This window comes from Taudactylus pleione, unplaced genomic scaffold (assembly GCF_031769625.1).
Source record: "Taudactylus pleione unplaced genomic scaffold, aTauple2 ptg000314l, whole genome shotgun sequence".
NCBI lineage: Eukaryota > Metazoa > Chordata > Amphibia > Anura > Myobatrachidae > Taudactylus > Taudactylus pleione.
This window is the reverse complement of record NW_028284715.1, coordinates 13,510,982-13,529,302: the sequence shown is the minus strand read 5'-3', so window position 1 is coordinate 13,529,302 and position 18,321 is coordinate 13,510,982. Positions and strand designations below refer to the sequence as shown.

General features: G+C 47.2%; 2 protein-coding genes across 7 annotated transcripts in view; one reads left to right on the top strand and one right to left on the bottom strand.

Annotated features, from left to right (window-relative positions):
* RIDA (reactive intermediate imine deaminase A) overlaps positions 1-8,104 on the bottom strand; it is a 40,198-nt gene extending 32,094 nt beyond the window's left edge. Inside the window, exon 1 of one of the 2 annotated variants that reach the window (XM_088442704.1) lies at positions 7,915-8,104. Coding sequence is in view for 1 of the 2 variants with exons in the window: in XM_088442703.1 (XP_088298829.1) it covers positions 7,915-7,979 (65 nt within the window). In the remaining variant the exon portion in view is untranslated. The remainder of the gene's footprint in view (positions 1-7,914) is intronic. The other variant, XM_088442703.1, reaches the window with a different exon arrangement.
* Positions 8,105-8,181: 77 nt separating this feature from the next.
* POP1 (POP1 ribonuclease P/MRP subunit) overlaps positions 8,182-18,321 on the top strand; it is a 32,499-nt gene continuing 22,359 nt past the window's right edge. Inside the window, exons 1-5 of one of the 5 annotated variants that reach the window (XM_088442702.1) lie at positions 8,182-8,292; positions 9,627-9,761; positions 9,962-10,072; positions 13,237-13,412; positions 14,517-14,765. In XM_088442702.1, the coding sequence (XP_088298828.1) occupies positions 9,638-9,761; positions 9,962-10,072; positions 13,237-13,412; positions 14,517-14,765 (660 nt within the window). In that variant the 5' untranslated portion in view covers positions 8,182-8,292; positions 9,627-9,637. Of the gene's footprint in view, positions 8,302-9,561; positions 9,762-9,961; positions 10,073-13,236; positions 13,413-14,516; positions 14,766-18,321 lie in introns of all 5 variants that reach the window. The other 4 variants (XM_088442697.1, XM_088442700.1, XM_088442701.1 and 1 more) reach the window with 4 other exon arrangements.

Below are 18,321 nucleotides of genomic sequence, written 5' to 3'. Positions count from 1 at the left end.
AGGGTTTCACGGGCTAAGCCTGTGTTAAACCCTGCTATATACTTGGGTTGGATTGCCGGGTCACTCGTCCCGGCGATCCAACCCTCTCCCCTTTTACACCAGGGAGCTGCCCGGGTTAACCCTTCAAAAACCCAAGTTTTAGCTCCGGTGTAAAAGGGGTATTAGGGTGAAAATCCCTGTGTACTTATGATGTTACTGTCCTATCAGTATTTCGTTGGGTATCCTTTATTTTTCAAGACAGCAGCACAGCGACGTGGCATTGAGCCAACCAGTGTTTGGAGCTCTTCATTCTTTATGATGTGGTGCCATAAGACAATTATAGCCTCAATTAATTGTCTTTTATTGGATGGACGCCTCAGATGTACCAGTTTTTTCAAACTGAACCACAGATGTTCTATGGCAGTGGTTCTCAAACTCGGTCCTCAGGACCCCACACAGTTCACGTTTTGCAGGTCACCAGCAGGTACACAGGTGTAATCATTACTCAATTACACATTTTAAAAGGTCCACAGGTGGAGCTATTTATTTCACTTGATTCAGTGTGGAGACATGGAAAACATGCACTGTTTGGGGTCCTGAGGACCGAGTTTGAGAACCTGTGTTCTATGGGGTTCAGGTCTGGGCTGTTTCCTGGGGGATTGGTATGAAATACCGCCGGCCGCATGACCGGCGGTTCGATTCCCTTCAGCGGCAGCCCGACAGGAGCAGAGTGCGACGCAGCGGAAGCCCAACAGCTCTGGAAATCCCGATCGTGGATATGTAAGTATTTACTAACCTAACCCTCCTTAGGGGTGCCTAACCCTAATTTCCCCCCCAAGTGCCTAACCCTAACCACCCCCTTCCCCGCTGCCTAAACCTAAGTCCCCCGGGGGGGTGCCTAACCTCCCTCCCCCTAGCCTAACCCTAACCCTCCCGGGGGGGTGCCTAACCCTAAGTCCCCCCCGGGAGCCCTAAACCTAACCATCCCCCCCCGCGGCTGTCCGCTCGCGGCGCCCGGCATCACTACGATCGTGATGCCAGGCGCCGGTCTCCCTACAGGGTGAAATGCGGGCGTCTACATCTAGACGCCCGGCATTTCACCCTTGCCGGGATAAGACAGTCGGGAAGCCGGCTGCCGGTATTTAGGCAGTCGGCTTCCCGATTGCCTCCCGTTTCCTGGCCATCCCAGCACCTGCATGTCATTCTCTGTGAACCACTGTTTGCATATCTGTGCAGTGTGGCAAGGAGCTGAATCCTGCTGGGAAAAAAATGGGGCATTATCTGGAGAAAGATCCCTGATAGAAGGTAGTAGTTTTGGTTGTAGGATGGTGTCAATGTACTTTCTGCTGTTCAGTGTGCCATCTATGACATAAATGCGGCATACAGCATCTGCTGTCATACATGCCCAGATCATCAGAACACTTGTAGGATTCTTTGTTGTCGCTTGAATGCAATCTGGATGTACCTCTTCCCCGATGCGACATCTTCGATATTTTCTCCCATCACTGCCTAATATTGATATCTTAGTTTCGTCACTCCATATCATTTGTTTCCACTGACCTTCTGTCCATGCAATGTGTTCTTTTGCCCACTGTATTCATTTCTGACGCTGCTTTTTATTCAGCAATGGCTTTTTTCAGGGAATCCTACCTTTTAGGCCAACCTCCATTAGTCTTCTCCGTACCGTTCTTGCACTGACAAAAACACTAGTTGCACTCAGGTCACTGCTAATGGCCGCAGATGACATCCATCTGTCCCTGATGCAAATTTGTTTCATTCTCCTATCAACAACAGCTGTTGTGCACTTTTTCCGACCATTTCCTTCTTTGTTTTGTATAGATTGTGCTTCCTGATAGCGTAAACAAAACTTTCGTACTCCTGATGTTATCACATTCCCACCAACTTTTCTCTCAATTGCTGCATACGAAAGACCATTTTCACGTAACACCACAATCCTGGATCTCTTCCTGGTTGACCAGTCACCACTTTGCTTGGATGACATTGTTGTATTTATTTTTTACACCGTTGTTAGCACTAAACAATACACACAAACATCCAACCGTAATTGCACTTCAGTAACCAACTTTATTCTGCAAAAACAAGAGATATGGTAAGAACTTACCTTTGTTATCTCTGTTTCTACGAAGTCCATAGGGTCCACAGGGTTGACCTTGGGGTATAGCTGGATCTGGATCCACGGGCACCACGCAGTTAAAGCTTTGCTGCTACCAGGATGCACTTGGGTCCATCCTCCTCTATACCCCGCCCCCGAGCCCAGGCACCTCAGTTGGTAAGCAGCCAAGGCCGGAGGAGGAGACTAAGAGAGAAGGAAGACTGGAACACACAAGAAACCATACTCACAGAAATGGGAGACGGAAAACCGGTGAAACAGCCACACAGCCCATATGAAGCCAGGTGCGTCAGGGCGGGTGCCCTGTGGACCCTATGGACTTCGTAGAAACAGAGATAACAAAGGTAAGTTCTTACCAGATCTCTTGTTTTCTACTTCAGGATCCATAGGGGGTCCACAGGGTTGACCTTTGGGATGTAGCAAAACAGTTCAACTAAGGGCGGGGACGCTCCTGTGCAGAAAGGAGAACCCGGCGCCCGAAGGATACATCCTGAGAGGCGAAGATGTCAAAGGCATAAAACCTCAGAAACGTCTGAATTGAAGACCAAGTGGCCGCTTTACACAGCTGAACAGCAGAGGTGCCACGTCTAGCAGCCCAAGAGGGACCCACAGAACGAGTTGAATGAGCCTTAACCGAGGCTGGCACAGGTAAACCCTCCTGTGCATAAGCCTCACAAATAACGGAACAAAGCCAACGGGCTAACGTTTGTTTGTTGGCTGGCCAACCCCTCTTGTGAAAACCAAAGAGGACAAACAATGAATCAGACTTCCTAACAGAAGCAGTCCAGTCCACATAGATTCTAAGTGCACGGACTACATCTAAGGAAGCATCACCATCTGAAAGATCAGGAGACTGAAAAGCTGGCACAACAAGTTCCTGATTGATGTGGAACTTCGAAACCACTTTAGGTAAAAACTCAGGACGAGTGCGGAGCACCGCTCTGTCCTGGTGAAAAATCAGAAAAGGGGGGCGACAGGAAAGCGCCCCAACTCTGACACCATCCTGGCAGAAGCAATTGCCAGGAAAAAAACGGTCTTAAACGTCAACCACTTGAGCTCCACCGACTCAAGAGGCTCAAAAGGAGGACCCTGCAGGACCCGAAGAACCACCGCCAAGTTCCAAGGCTGGATTCAGAGAACACCTTGGAAAAAGGTGTGAACATCTGGCAGTGTAGCAATCCGTCGTTGGAACCACACGGACAATGCGGACACATGAACCTTCAGAGAGGCAAGGCGTAAACCTAGGTCCAAACCTGATTGAAGAAATTCCAAGATCCTAGAAACTCGGAACACCTGAGGATCATAGTTTCTGGATTCACACCACTGAAAGTAAGTGTGCCACACCCTGTGGTAAATCCGTGCGGAAGCAGGCTTGCGTGCCCTGAGCATGGTACCAATAACCGAACTAGAGAAACCCCGAGACCTCAAGACGGCTGTCTCAAGAGCCACGCCGTCAAAGACAGCCGACCCAGATCCGGGTAAAGGCAGGGCCCTTGAGACAACAGGTCCCGACGCTGAAGAAGAAGGTAGGGAGCGTCGATGGAGAGGCTCCTCAGATCGGAGTACCATGGACGTCTGGGCCACCAGCATGAGCGTGCCGCCGTCCTGCTTGAATTTCCGCAGGACCCGAGGAAGTAGGGATATTGGAGGAAACAGATACGCCAGGTGAAACGTCCATTTCACCGACAGCGCGTCTACCAGACAAGCGCCTACATCTCTGGGGAATGGAACTGGGCAAATTCCACCATGTCGAATGTCGACACCATGGACCCCAGAACTCTCATAGCCAAATGGACCGACAGGCGGCAACTGCTCAGGCAACTGTGTATCCGCAGCTGTAGGGAGGAGACCTTCTCCGGAGTCAGGAAGATCCTTTGCTGATGAGAATCCAGCAGGGCTCCCAAATGAACCATCCGCTGTGATGGAATCAGGGAGGACTTTCTCCAAGTTATCAACCACCCGTGTGCTTGCAGGCAAGCGATCGTCAGGTGGAGATGTTGAAGCAGTACCTCCGGGGAGCTCGCCAGCAACAGGAGGTCGTCCAGATACGGCAGCAGCCGTACCTTCTGGTTTTCGAAGATGTGCGGCCATGACAGCCATAATCTTCGTGAATACCCTCGGCGCCGTGGAGAGGCCAAAGGGTAGCGCCCGGAACTGATAATGATGTTGAAGGATAGCGAACCTCAGATACCGCTGATGCGAAGGTGCTATCGGAACATGGAGGTAGGCGTCCTGGATATCCAGGGACACCATGTAATCCCCAGGTTCCATCGCCAGAATGATGGAACGTAACGTTTCCATCCTGAATTTGGGAACTCTGAGGAATTTGTTCAGAGACTTCAAATTGAGGATAGGGCGATGAGAACCATTGGGTTTCTGCACCAGAAACAGAGACAAATAGTACCCCGTCCCTCGTTGTGATTGAGGAACGGGAACAATGACCCCTGCTTTCAGCAAGGACTCTATAGCCTCCTGAATCTGTAAAGCCTTGGTTTTGTCCTGTGAAGGACTCATGCAGAAAAACTGGTGGTGCGGTCTGTGCCGAAAAGACAGGGCGTACCCCTGGGAGACCACTTCTCGTACCCAGGCATCCGTGGTGGTATTGTGCCAGCACTGGGCAAATAGAAGAAGTCGGCCTCCCACTCTGAGGTCCCCCAGAGGGAGACCCGACCCATCAGGCTTGGAAGAAGGGCGCCTGGCACTCCAAGCCTGCTTCTTGGGCTTAGAAGCGGCCTTGGTCGCCGACTGCCTCGGGAAGGACTGACCCTTGGCCTTGCCCTGAACCCGAAAGGACCGAAAGGCAGAGCTCCGTACCTTGGTAGGTGCAGAAGCCGAAGGGAGGAAGGCTGATTTAGACTTAGCCAGAGTATCCACTATTTTATCCAAGTCTGAACCAAAAAGCAACTCTCCATTAAAAGGTAAGGCCTCCAGGCCCTTTTTGGAGTCTGCGTCAGCTCTCCAAGACTGCAGCCACAAGGACCGACGCGCCGACACAGCTGCAGCCGACACCCTAGAGGTCAGCAGGCTTGCATCCAACGATGCTTTCCCAATGTAGGAAGCCGCATCTCTCATCTGTCCTATCAACGCTCTCTGGATATCCGGAGCATCATCCGGAAAGGTATCCTCCAAAGCATTGGCCCATCTCTCGATGGCCTTAGCCACCCAAGAGATGGCCATGGACGGACGGGCCACTGCCCCAGAGAGAGAGTAGATAGACTTTAAACAAGTCTCCACTTTCCTGTCCATGGCATCCTTCAGGGAGGAGATAGACGATAAAGGCAACGTAGCGCTTTTAATTAAGCGGGTGACATGGGAATCCACCGCAGGAGGAGTTTCCCATTTCCTGCAATGAGCCTCAGGAAAAGGATAGTTGGATGCCAACCGTTTCTGCGGTTGGAAGCTCTTGCTGGGCAACTGCCAGGCCCCCGCCATATGATCCGTCAACTGGTCGGACAGGGGAAAAACAGTCGAAGCTACTTTGGCCTTTTTAAAATTAGGATACTTCGACCTGGGAGCCGGCGCATCCTCCTCTATATGAAGGATGGCCCGCACTGCCCTAACCAATGCCGGCACATTAATGGAGGACTTAGTCTCCACCTCCTGGGCCCCGGCATCCGAGTCAGAGTCTTCATGGACCTCTCCGTCATCCGAAGACACGTCCGTGTCCGTGAACTGCACCGCCAGTGAAGCCGGAACGGGTCGCTTGGTCGCCTTTGGGGGCAAATCACTGTGTAACATCGACTGAAAAACCGATGACGAGGCCGCCAGGCTCTGAACAGAGCTGGAGAGGACATCCACCCAGGGAGGGGGTACCACCTGAGGATACCCCTGAAAGGGTACCATTGACTGCTGCGTGGGAGACTGCACATACACAGGCGATCCCGCACAAGGACCCACGGTCTGAGACCCGTGGAGGAGACTGCACCAGATGCGTAACACCCGGGGAACGGGGGATGGTAGGCTGGGGCAACGCCCTAGAAGGGACCGCAGTCGGGACCACAAGCCGGTCCGTGATCGATGCCAGCACTTGTGAAAACATCGCCCAAGGAGGATCCTACGCCACCGGGGGTTTAGAGGGACCAGGTACCAGCTGGCACCGCCCGCACAGACCGTCCTGAGACAAATCCACCCCATCAACCCCTGCCGAACAGCGCCGGCAGGAAAACAACACAGGAGCCACGGAGCACTCATTCTCCTCATCAGACATGACACAATAACTTTGCAATAAAAATGTATTACCGAAAAGAGGTGAGGCGTATAACACCTCCACACTCCCAAGTATGTAATACAAACAGCCCACAATATGGTACTGTGTAGCACACCACTGTATGTGACGGACCTCACAAATACGTAGATCTATGTAAGTGAGGTACACAGAAAAAAACACCCCTCCCCCAGACACCTGCGGTTTGTAGGAGAAGGAAAGGGATAGTGATAAGATGACAGTCAGCAGAAAATTAGCACAGACAGCAGCACTAGCAAAAGTCACATACCATGCAGGAAGATATACTCACTGCACCTTTCGCTACAATCAACCTCCCAGATTCAGTGTCTGGGAGGGCTATAGCGCTGCGAACACTGTCCTTTTGCAGGGGAGAGGTACGCAAGGGGACTGGTCCACGCACCGCCTGGGAGATCTGCGGTGCCACTGAGAAGATGGCCGCCGGAGAGCTCTGAGGAGTGGCCGCAAGAGGAACAGCCCAGCGACGCCAGCACGCATGAGAAGGCATGCTGGGCTGAGGGGAGGAGCCGCTAAACCAGGGAAGGTTGCCTCCCCTGGCTAGCAATTAACACCAGCAATTACTCCCTGGTGGTCCAGCGGTCACACGGGGTATGCCTGTGAAGGGGGAGCCCGCCGCGGCTACTAGCGCCGCCGGTCTGTCCCCAGAGACTGGCAGCTGAAGACTGCATTTGTTATCCCCCGCGCAGCTTACCTGGCCCCGTGCGTCTGGCAGCAGTCAGTGGGAGGTCCCAGAGCCACGCTAGTACTGAGTCCGGGGTTCCGCTGCGATCCCCAGATCAGTACTGGCGTCGCAGCGCCAGCGGGGCTGTTGGAGCGGCAGCGTGGACGTCCAGATGGACAGTCTGATGCTGCCACTCTGAAGAAGCAAAAATAAATAAATAAAAGTCTTCTTTTTAAAAAAATAAAGCTATGGGGCTGCTCATGCAGTCCCACTGCCCAGGGTGACCCGACTCCGGCTGGCACAAACTAAAACTGAGGTGCCTGGGCTCGGGGTATAGAGGAGGATGGACCCAAGTGCATCCTGGGAGCAGCAAAGCTTTAACTGCGTGGTGCCCGTGGATCCAGATCCAGCTATACTCCAAGGTCAACCCTGTTAACCCCCTATGGACCCTGAAGTAGAAATGAAACAGCCAAACTGACCTTTCCCACCTTTGTACATGACCTTGCACCTGCTCATAAACCACAGCTGATTGGTCCTCAGAACGACGATTCCGATTGGCTGGTAGTAGCTGTCACTACAATCCGCTTCTTGAATCTCACGCATCTGTGCTTCTTTGTCTGACTGAAAGTAGCATAACTTCCCTTGTAATGCAAATATTTGACCTCTGTTTATTGTGTTGAATTCAGCATTAAATTTCCTTTCATTTCATATGTGAATCATTGCACTGCATGAAGTGAAACAGTTTTTAAAAGCATTCAAAGTTGAAGAACATTAAAATTTCAAAATGTGTCCGCAATTTTGGCCACGTGTGTGTGTGTATATATACATATATATATTATATATATATATTTATCAGAATGTATAAATAATGCAATGGCTGCACTGAGCATGCAAAGTTACCTGTATGGTCCAATAGCAGCTGGAGCCCTAGCACTGCAAATAATCCTCTTGACGATAGAAGCCATAGCTGCTACTGTGGAAATGACCTGTAGTACTACGTGTGAGTGTACTCTGTACCGGACTGCACTGGTCTCTGCTGCACATGGGTGTTGCGCATGCGCCCAGTATACAGGATGCAAACGTAGTACCATTCCAACGTTCTTACTACGTCATCGCGCCTCATCAACCACCTATCAGATTGCCCGCTGGAGTTTTAGAAGGAGGCTTGGAACGCAGCAGCGGGGCATGTGTGGCCCATGTGAGAATGGAATACTAGTGTATGGCAGAGCCTGGGCAATGCTGGTACTGAGTGACTAAGCAGGAGCATCGCCACCACATGTAGGACTGGTATGCTAATCTCATATATGTAGATAGCAGTGTATGGCATAGCCGGCCTTGGTAACCGTAGTACTGACACTGTGCAGGTTCGTTGAGTTGTAGTCAGCATGCAACATTATGAACGTAGCCAGAACCTGCTGAGTTAATCAAACTCATACTGCATGTAGGGAAGCTGATGGGGACAGCTGACAATGCTGGTGGTCATTTCTTCAGGGTATATGTAGTAATCTAGCATTGCTTACCCTTGGTCTTGTAATATACTGTATCTATCATTATCACGTTAGCACCTGCCAACTTTTTTTTTTTTGATCCCGCTACCCCCCTGTCTTTGATTAGAGACTGTCCCTGTTTTTGTCATATGTATATATCTGTGTTTGGCAGAACTCACAGTATGGGTTGTTTCCAGTATATACATCCTCTGCTCTGTAATATTTGTTTTGGTGCTTTTTGTAGTTCCTGACTGTTTTTCTGTCTGATGTGCAAATAACAAAAATGCGCTGTGTGCCGCTTAGGTTATATTAAGTCTTACTCATTATAATGCTTTATTCTGACTGGTTCTTACAGATGACCATTCTCTAGTGATATTGTGGCTAAGGGCAATGGTGAGTGTTTCCGTGACACAAGAGTTGTCCTTTGCATTCCTTTACAGTGGTGATGATCACAACTGTAATGTCCCCATTGTAGGTATTACGAATAGTGTTCATTCTAGCACACTGCACCTGTTAAAACCCATGCAGTTCCTCTTTCCTGCCTGGGGTGTCACACTCTGCTCTGGTGCTTCTAGCACACAAACTGATGAATCTCAGCAGCTTGTTGTATCAGCAGTGTGTGCTAGAAGTACCAGAGCAGAGAGTGACACCTCAGGCAGAATAGAAGAACTGCACAGGTTTTGACAGGTGCAGGGTGCTAGAATGAAGACTACAATTGCAGTAATGCTTAACTTGGATACTGTTATGTGGAAACCGTGTTGTGGGAGAATCTGCAAATGATGTTACTGAATTGGTCCTGGGTAAGTGATTAGGCATGATAAAATATTTTAAAGTTTGGAGATTTAAAGGCATAGGCTACCTACCACCCTGGGGATAAGACCACGTAGACCTACCACTTTTTCAGTGATGTAGTACGTGTTGGTTCTATGTAATATATAAGCAAGGAATTTAGGGTCACTAATTATTGCAACCTCACAGTCTGTTGTAATGGGATGAAATTATTTGCTTTTCCTCACTACCCATGATATGGAAATAATTTGGCACTAAACTTCTGATACAGATGCGCAAGCTGTCACTGCGGGTACTGGTTGCTGTTGCCAAATTTGTGTTGCTTTCAATAAGCAGTTACTGAAGCAATGTCTACTGCAAAGGAGAAGAAATATGCAAAGCGGATGCGGAATCAACCTTCCAACGTGAGCTTCGATCAGAGTGGCCGGCCACCCAAAAATGGAGGACGCGGAGCTTTTCATCCACACAGCGGTAAGGGTATCTACGGTCTGCCCTTTGGCAGAGCAGCATCTACTGACTCACATTACATTTACATAATTCAGAAAATTCCTTTTGTTGTTTTTGATCCATCGTGTTCCCTTCTTCCTACATATAAACAAACAAATTGTGATAATCCTATGCTTTTGTCCTTTTTGACCTCGATTAATGGCTAATTAAATTGTATTCTGTAGGCAGCGGTCCTGGCTCATCCGGACAGCAGCAGAGGGGTCAATACCAGTCTAGAGGAGGTAGAGGAAAGGAAGGCCCCAGTGAAGCATCTCAGGTTCCAAAATATATCACCGGTAAGTGTGTATAATCTTACATCTCTGGTTGAGGGAGTTTTCTTAAACGAGATTAGTTATCTTCAGTGGTGGAATGGATGATAAATCGTGTTTCTCTCTCTCTCTCTCCATCATGTCATAGTAACATATAGGTTAATAAACCTTAGTTTATCTTGCCTACCTTGGGCTATGTGCTACAAAGCCACATATACATTGCTGTATGCTTAGCAGCACCCAAAGTCTAAAATGCTTTAATACTTAGGGCAAAGGTTCCCAAACGTGGTCCTCAATGCTCCCCAACAGTCCAGGTTTTAGAGATATCCATGGTTGAGCACAGGTGACTTCAGTCAATTTGATTTAACCACCTGCGCTCATCCATGGATATCTCTAATACCTGAACTGTTGGGGAGCCTTGAGGACTGTGTTTGGGAATCCTCTGACTTAGGGGAAGATTGAATTAACCGCGGGTTGAGTCGCATGGTCTGTTCTCCTGGGTAAAAGTGCCCGGAGCTATTCAATAACAGACACACAATCAATCTGAGATTGTAATTGAATAGCTACCGGCATTTTTCCCTTCCCATCACTCATTAAATATCTGCCTCTGTTTTTTTTTTTTTTTCTACAAAAATAGAAGGAAGCGGAGGTGGTGGAATTATTAACTGACGGTAATAAGATAATATATAATGATAAAAAATTTCACTTTCCTTCTATATTATGTAGATCAGAGTGCTGAATAATCAGGCACTAAGAGTACCACCGTTTTTAGATTTCAATTGTTCTTGGCTGCAATAGATCTAGCTGCGAATGACAACACTCCCATAACTGAGAAGATTATCTGTAAGCTCATTGGAGCATATTCTATTTTACTTATATGGTGCCACAAAGTGTTCCATAGTGCTGTACATAGTGGATGGAGCAACATCTATATAATAAGCGAGAAAGTTTGTTTGTCTGTCCGATTGTTTGTCATTTATGCAAGGCCAGAGTTTTGGACCTAGCCCCACCAAATTTGGCATGGTGGTGTATTTTGACCAGGATTAGGTTTTTGCCTAGGTTTGAACTTCACCAGGGTCACACACTGTCCCATAATCCCTAAAATTGGGGACACTGTAAAATTACACAGGTTCTGGGGATGGCTCCAGTGAAAGGCAGTCTAACCTGTAAGAATGCTACACAAGTATCCTCTTCACCTCAGTCTGAGCAAACTTGATGACATGCAAGTTCATATTAAATCCAGAGCCTCTGTGTTTGCATGCAAGGATGTTACTAGAACTTAGTGGGCCACATAGCAAGAGCTTAAAAGGCCCCCCCAGAGGTAAAAAAAACCCACATACATTTGTCCCCACACAGCCCATTCATGTTATGCCACACAGTAGTACCCTTTATACACATTATAACTCGCAGTATTAGTGCCCCTTATACATACTGCCACAGAGTAATGCCCCTTACACTACACAGTAATGCCCTTTGCACATTACGCAACATGGTAGCAGTGCCACATATAACACATTATTCCACACAATAGTAGTGCCCCTTACACATTATGTCCCCCCAGCAACTCGCCTCCCAGTGTCAATCCAGCAGCCTCTCTCCTCCACCTGTGTGCCATCAGCAGCCAGCAGGTGTGGATTTGGGGTTGGGTCATCAGCTAATTACAGATGGCGCAGCTGCAAACATGGACAGCAAGAGGAGCTTGAATCTGGCGCCGTTGGTGAGCCAATCTGGAGCCGTCGCTGATTAAATGCCAGTCTGTGAGCTCTGATTGCCTCGCGACCAGTGGCGGGCGCTGTCTCCATGACTGCCTGCCAGTATGCCAGCTGTAATCTGCTGACGCGCTGGCACCAAATCAACACCGCTGACACCAGGTCCCCCCTCGGCGGCTCTGACTGGAACGCCCCCCCCCCCCCCGTGTGTGTGACTGGGTGCTGGGGGAGTGGTGGCTCACAGAGGCAAATTGGGCACCATAGCAGCCGCTCCCCTTGCACCCACGGTAGTTACGCCACTGTTTGCATGTATGTTAGCAAACAGTGGGGTCCTTTTCAGGATCAATGGAATGGGGTTATAGGCGAGGACAATGTAAACAAAGGCTGCAAGTGTAATTCAGGGTCCAGTCTTCAACCCGGGCAACGCCAGGTATCCCAGCTAGTTACAAAATTACAAAGGTGTCCAAATAGGGTAGTTTTGGACCACTTCACAAATTTTACATGTATACATAATTTACATATTTACAATCCACAAGTTTCACAATCACATACTGACTACATAAGGAGAGAGGACCCTGTTCACATACACTCTAGAGTGGCCATAGGTGAGCACCTAGATAGAGAGGGCAGCAGCAGAGGTAAAGCAACGAGAGCGCCATTTATCCGGGCAGCGAATGAATAGGAGTGATCCAGTGGCTTATGTACTATGTTAAACAATACCGTAGGGTAGTGATCTCAAATGCTGTGGAACAACTACCACTCTCTCTCTGTAGACTTGAGACAACTATTGTTTAGCGATCTTATTTAAAAGCTGACCTTTGACCTCCCGCTATGCCACAACTTAAACATTAATTAATCACCTGGTGTCTTTGGGGAAAATTTACATCAGACCAGGGCAATGTGTTACCAGCTAATGTTGCTGCCACTGCGACTTTTTACGCGGCGCAACTGTATTTATGCTAATGCCACAGCCAATGGGATTCATGCAGAGGTGCCCACCGTCTGCGTAAAATGTTGCACCATCAAATACTGAGCCAGCCCCATGGAGGCGCAGAATGTCTATCTGAACATGGTTGCTAGAATCAATACAAATGTGTAAATCGCTGACCGCAACACGTCTGCGCCTAGCCAGCCACCCCTCTGTTACCATCCAGAAATGCCCACTGAAATTCCACCTCTGTGTCCAAATGCCCTATGCCTCCTCTGGCAGTACCCATCAGGACGCATGCGCAGTTTGACTTGGACTCATGCGCAGACTAAAAACGTCACCCGCTTGCACCCAACACCGACACTACGACCACCACTTTATATTACAGTGTGACCCTAATGCAAATATTGCCATTTTCCAGGTGTCACCATGGTGACTGCATCCCTATCTAGCTTTATTATCTTATTGCTCTTGGGTATTTTGCATTATGCTGTGCCGGTATCTCTGCTATTGTATCATCTTCTTTTTGTACTAATGGGGTGTTATTATTCCAGCCACGATGTTTGCTCAGGCCCGAGCCGCGGAAATCAACGCCATGGTTAAGGCAGTGTCGCAGAAATCTACCAACTCCTTGGTGTTTCAGTCTTTGCCCAGACACATGCGTAGACGAGCCATGGGGCATGACATTAAACGGCTGCCCAGAAGACTCCGCGAGATTGCTAAGAAAGAGGTATCGTTCTTTTGGTTAGCGTTCAGTAAGTTATGGATTTTTATTATAGCGTTAGATCTGTACGAAAGCCTTCTAAGGCAACATTTATGAAGTGGAGTGTGGTTCCTTATGTATTCTGTATGTATTATGGAAGTAATAATCCTAATAGGACATTACCAGCCAATAATTCCCTGTCTAAAACAGTTGAAGACCCGAAGGGAAGTGAGTAGACCCAGCGTTATTGGCTAGTAGTTCCCTGTTTTGTGGGGGTTATTACTACTAGAGGCTAAATTTCTCCCACGCTATACCGGCATTCCACCAGGGACCCAAACTTGCCTAGGCCCAAATGTAATAGCCTGTGATTTGTGGCTGCCGTTCATGATTTCTGTGATATAACTGCTACATCTAAAGTCAGGGGTGTAACTAGATCTAGGGGGGCCCCATAGCAAAATATGGCTAAGCCTTCAGGCCACGTCACTGCTTCCCTGATACTGGAGGTCCCTAATACTATTAGGTATTAGGGACCTCCAGTTTTAGAGAAGCTGTGATGTGGCCTGGAGGCTTAGCCATATTTTTGCAAATTATACGCAACTGAGATCTCTGAATTATCTACCCCCATGTAGTTTTTCAAATCTTATTGCTGATTTAATTTTGAGTGCTGGAGAAATACTCATACTGATATGAAGAGTATAAATCCACCCGGCCACTGAGCATATAACTGTCGGAGTGACACTCTCTGGAATACATATATCGGTTACACTATAGTCAGAGTTGCACAATGATAGCTGATCACCAGCAAGAGTCGTCTTCTTTTCTTGCAGCTGGTGAACAGGATAACGAGGAGATTATTTTCTAAATTATAATGCCAGGCAAGTGGTTAAACAACCTGAGCATGAGCAACATGAGATTGTCCAGTATATAATTCTAATCCTTATGTCATGTCTATCAGTACTTGTACGATCACTTGTCCTACAGTATTGTTGGAGGGGAGTCCTCGTGGAACCTGGGATTATGGAAACATTTAAGAGTCACTTTATCAAAATATTGGACATAAACCAGTTTTACTGTTGTCATTTCGGTTACAGCTTGAACACAGTCGAGCTCTTGTTGTTTATTAATTTTTAGATTGAGAAATCTGTGCACCAGAAGAAAGAGCAGCCGAAAAGCAAATGTCGCAAGGCGCGTAGACGCCACGGCAATCTTCTGGTGGAATTTAACCGCAGGCAGCGGAAAAACATGTGGCTGGAAACACACATATGGCACACGAAGCGGTTCCACATGCTGAAGAAGTGGGGGTTCTGCTTGGCTGACCGGCCTACGATGAAGAATTACAGAGCGTGTTATCGGGCCATGTCCAATCGCTGTCTGCTACAGGTAACTGCGACAAGATGGCGGAGGCGGGAGCTTAATGATAGGAGTTTATCCTGCTGGACACCTCTTCTCATACCAATTGTGTTTAATCTTGTATAGTGTTGTGTTAACCATATATGTCGTTTACGTCCATTGTACCATTCTTAAATGTAATTATCTTTTCATTGAAGGTCTCTCAGATTAATATTACATGTTGTACACCTTTTTAGACTTCACCTATAAGTTGTAGCAAATTACAGCAAACTATTTAAATACATGACCCTAGCTGGCACGATATGGCTTGTAGAAGCAAGCAACGATGGATTGTAGAGTGGGGAGTAAGAAGCAAACAGCACTTTAAAGAGCCTGTACCTATTAAGCTAGCAGATACAGGATCATTGTCCCCATAGGGGAAAATGGAGGACAAAGGTGCATCGGTGACAGGGATCGTGTTGGCAGCAGAGAACAAAGAGAGAGGACCTTGCACGTGAGGGTTTAGTCTCAGTGGGAAGGTGTAACATGGAGGGTGAGTTAGGAGAGAGGAGTGGTCAGAGGAACAGAGAGTTATATGGATGCTGATAGGCTTGTATGAAGAAGTGAGCCTTCAGGGCTCGTTTTCATGGTTCAACCTGTGTGGCTACTGCACAAGGTGGATAGCAATAATTGGTATCAATACAATGTATTGTATGTACTCTCTGTTCAAATGAATAGAAGACTGGATCAGTAAAATAGTCTATTTAATAACAATTAATTGCACATAAACAATTACAATCTTAACGCTAAATACTCCAGATGAAAATGAATATTATAGCGACAATTGCAGCTAGATAAAGAACACTATATTAAACCTAAATAAAATGTTAAAAGGAGTGCTGGCGTCCCAGCTCTTGTAAAAAGCAGGAATAAACTTGATCTCTAAATATACAATTTTAAAGTACTCTGTGCGTGGCCACGCCAGTATACATACGATCCCATGGAGATGTTCACAATTGTCAAAATAATATCCAAATAGGTATATATCTCACGGGATACAGTGATGTAGATTGATGTACACCTCGAAGATGCTGAATGATGTGCCCTTCCAATCTTCTCATAAGGCTGTAAACACAATCAGCATACACCGCTAATGGAAATCATGCAGGGCTTGCTGGGCGTTAAGTCCTCCAGTGACTCCTGCCCCAGGCGCGTGTTACAATGTAGCTGCTCCCGCCGCTGGATACTTCCAAGTGAGATGTGCGCTGAAGGTCAGCTGATCGGCACGTCCCACTGAGCGTGTAACGGGTAGGGCTTGCTGGGCAAGAAGTCCTCCAGCAGCTCCCTATTCCAACACACCTATGAAGGAACAATACCAATTCTTAGCTGGAAATACAGCAAGTCCTGCTAGGCCAATGCTCAGTATAGCGGTTGTAGTAATATTGGATCCTCCTGATAAGCACTTGGTGACTCTGGTCAACGCGTTTCGTCCTATAGCAAGTTAGGACTTTTTCAAGACTGGAGACAAACCTCCATTTGGTCTCCTTTTAAGCTTCCAGGATTGGTTTAATTGATTATTTAACTCCATGCATATGGGTTACCCTTATTTCTTCAATTAAAACTTCAATCAATGAGAGGCAAAAAGAGATCAAGTATACACCTGCATAAGGATAAGGATATAAATTCTTTGGCTTTATCTATACTGCAACATATTGAGAGTATATAACACACATACTAATTAATATTAGCAATAATTGCAATCTATATACAAATGATCGTCAATAGGTCAGATTATTCTATTAACAATGTTAATACTAATCCAGTCTCTCATAAGACTAAATATCTCCATAAAGGAGCATATATAAACATATGATGGATTATTCATTAATATATAATATATAAACACATGAACATATAATTGATACGTATCTAGATTTATTATTGTCTTAAACACATTGGGGTGTATAGGAAATATTTCAAGGAAAGATCATAGTACAAAGTACTTGAAAAAGGGATAAGAGAAGAGAAAGAGACTCAACTAAAAGCACAACTAAATAATACCCCCCCAACACATACAGCTGGAAGAGATACACGAAAGGAAAGAATGACTGATGTATATTTAGGGATACAACACCTGATCAAAAGTTATAGTAGAATTAAGTAGATCCAATTCAAATGTCTAAAGTGAATGGACAGCTTACCAAAATAACTAATGTATAAACTAGAGGGTAACAGTGATATAGGTGTGGGGACCGACGTCCCTCACACTACACTGAAACTCCCTCATTCGTATCTGCAGATGTTATAGTCACTAAACATCCTAGGGATCGTGTTGGGAGCAGAGAACAAAGAGAGAGGACCTTGCACGTGAGGGTTTAGTCTCAGTAGGAAGGTGTAACATGGAGGGTGAGTTAGGAGAGAGGAGTGGTCAGAGGAACAGAGAGTTATATGGATGCTGATAGGCTTATATGAAGAAGTGAGCCTTCAGGGCTCGTTTTCATGGTTATCTGCCAGCTTTCACACCTTCAGTCTGAATTGCACAGCCCCTAGATTTTTAGGTTTAATTTTTAAGAAACTCCTTTTCCTTTTATAACAGATTATTATTTCATTTGTAACCTCCAGTCCCTTTATTGTCTAAAGTACTGGGTAGTCTCTATATACTTCGGGGCATATCCAATTGGGCGCAAGGTTTTGTCCGCAAAAGATTTTTTTTTTTTAAAAATGGCCGCTGGGTTTTATTTCAGGCAAAAATCCCACAGATGGGTTTTGATTTTTTTTCTTTATTCCCAGTCATACTGCAGCCTGCGGACGGCTACCGAGGCTGTGTCCTGGGAGCAGGGATAGGAGTATTGTAGTGTGTCCGGGGAGCAGGGATAGGAGTATTGTAGTGTGTGCTAGGAGCAGGGATAGGAGTATTGTAGTGTGTGCTAGGAGCAGGGATAGGAGTATTGTAGTGTGTGCTAGGAGCAGGGATAGGAGTATTGTAGTGTGTGCTAGGAGCAGGGATAGGAGTATTGTAGTGTGTGCTAAGAGCAGGGATAGGAGTATTGTAGTGTGTCCGGGGAGCAGGGACAGGGGTATTGTAGTGTGTCCGGGGAGCAGGGACAGGGGTATTGTAGTGTGTCCGGGGAGCAGGGATAGGGGTATTGTAGTGTGTCCGGGGAGCAGGATTACGTGTAGTGGGTGCAGGGTTGGGGGTATAGTGTGTGTGTGCGTGGGAAGCGGGTGCAGGGCTAGGGTTAGTGTGTGTGTGTGTGTGCATGTGGAGCAGGGTTAGGAGTATTGTAGTGTGTGCAGAGAGAAGGGTTGGAGGTTTGTGTGTGTGGGGAGCGGGTGCAGGTTTAGGGGTTAGTGTGTGTGTGTGTGTGTGTGGAGCAGGATTAGGAGTATTGCAGTTTGTGCGGAGAGCAAGGTTGGGGGTATAGTGTGTGTGCGTGGGAAGCGGGTGCAGGGTTAGTGTGTGTGGAGCAGCGTTAGGAGTATTGTAGTGTGTGCGGAGAGCAGGGTTTGGGGGCGGGGGGGAGATTTTTGGTAAACTCGTACTTAATTGAATATGCCCCTTTGTGTCATGTTGTACGGTATAACGACCAGCTATAATGCCGCATTA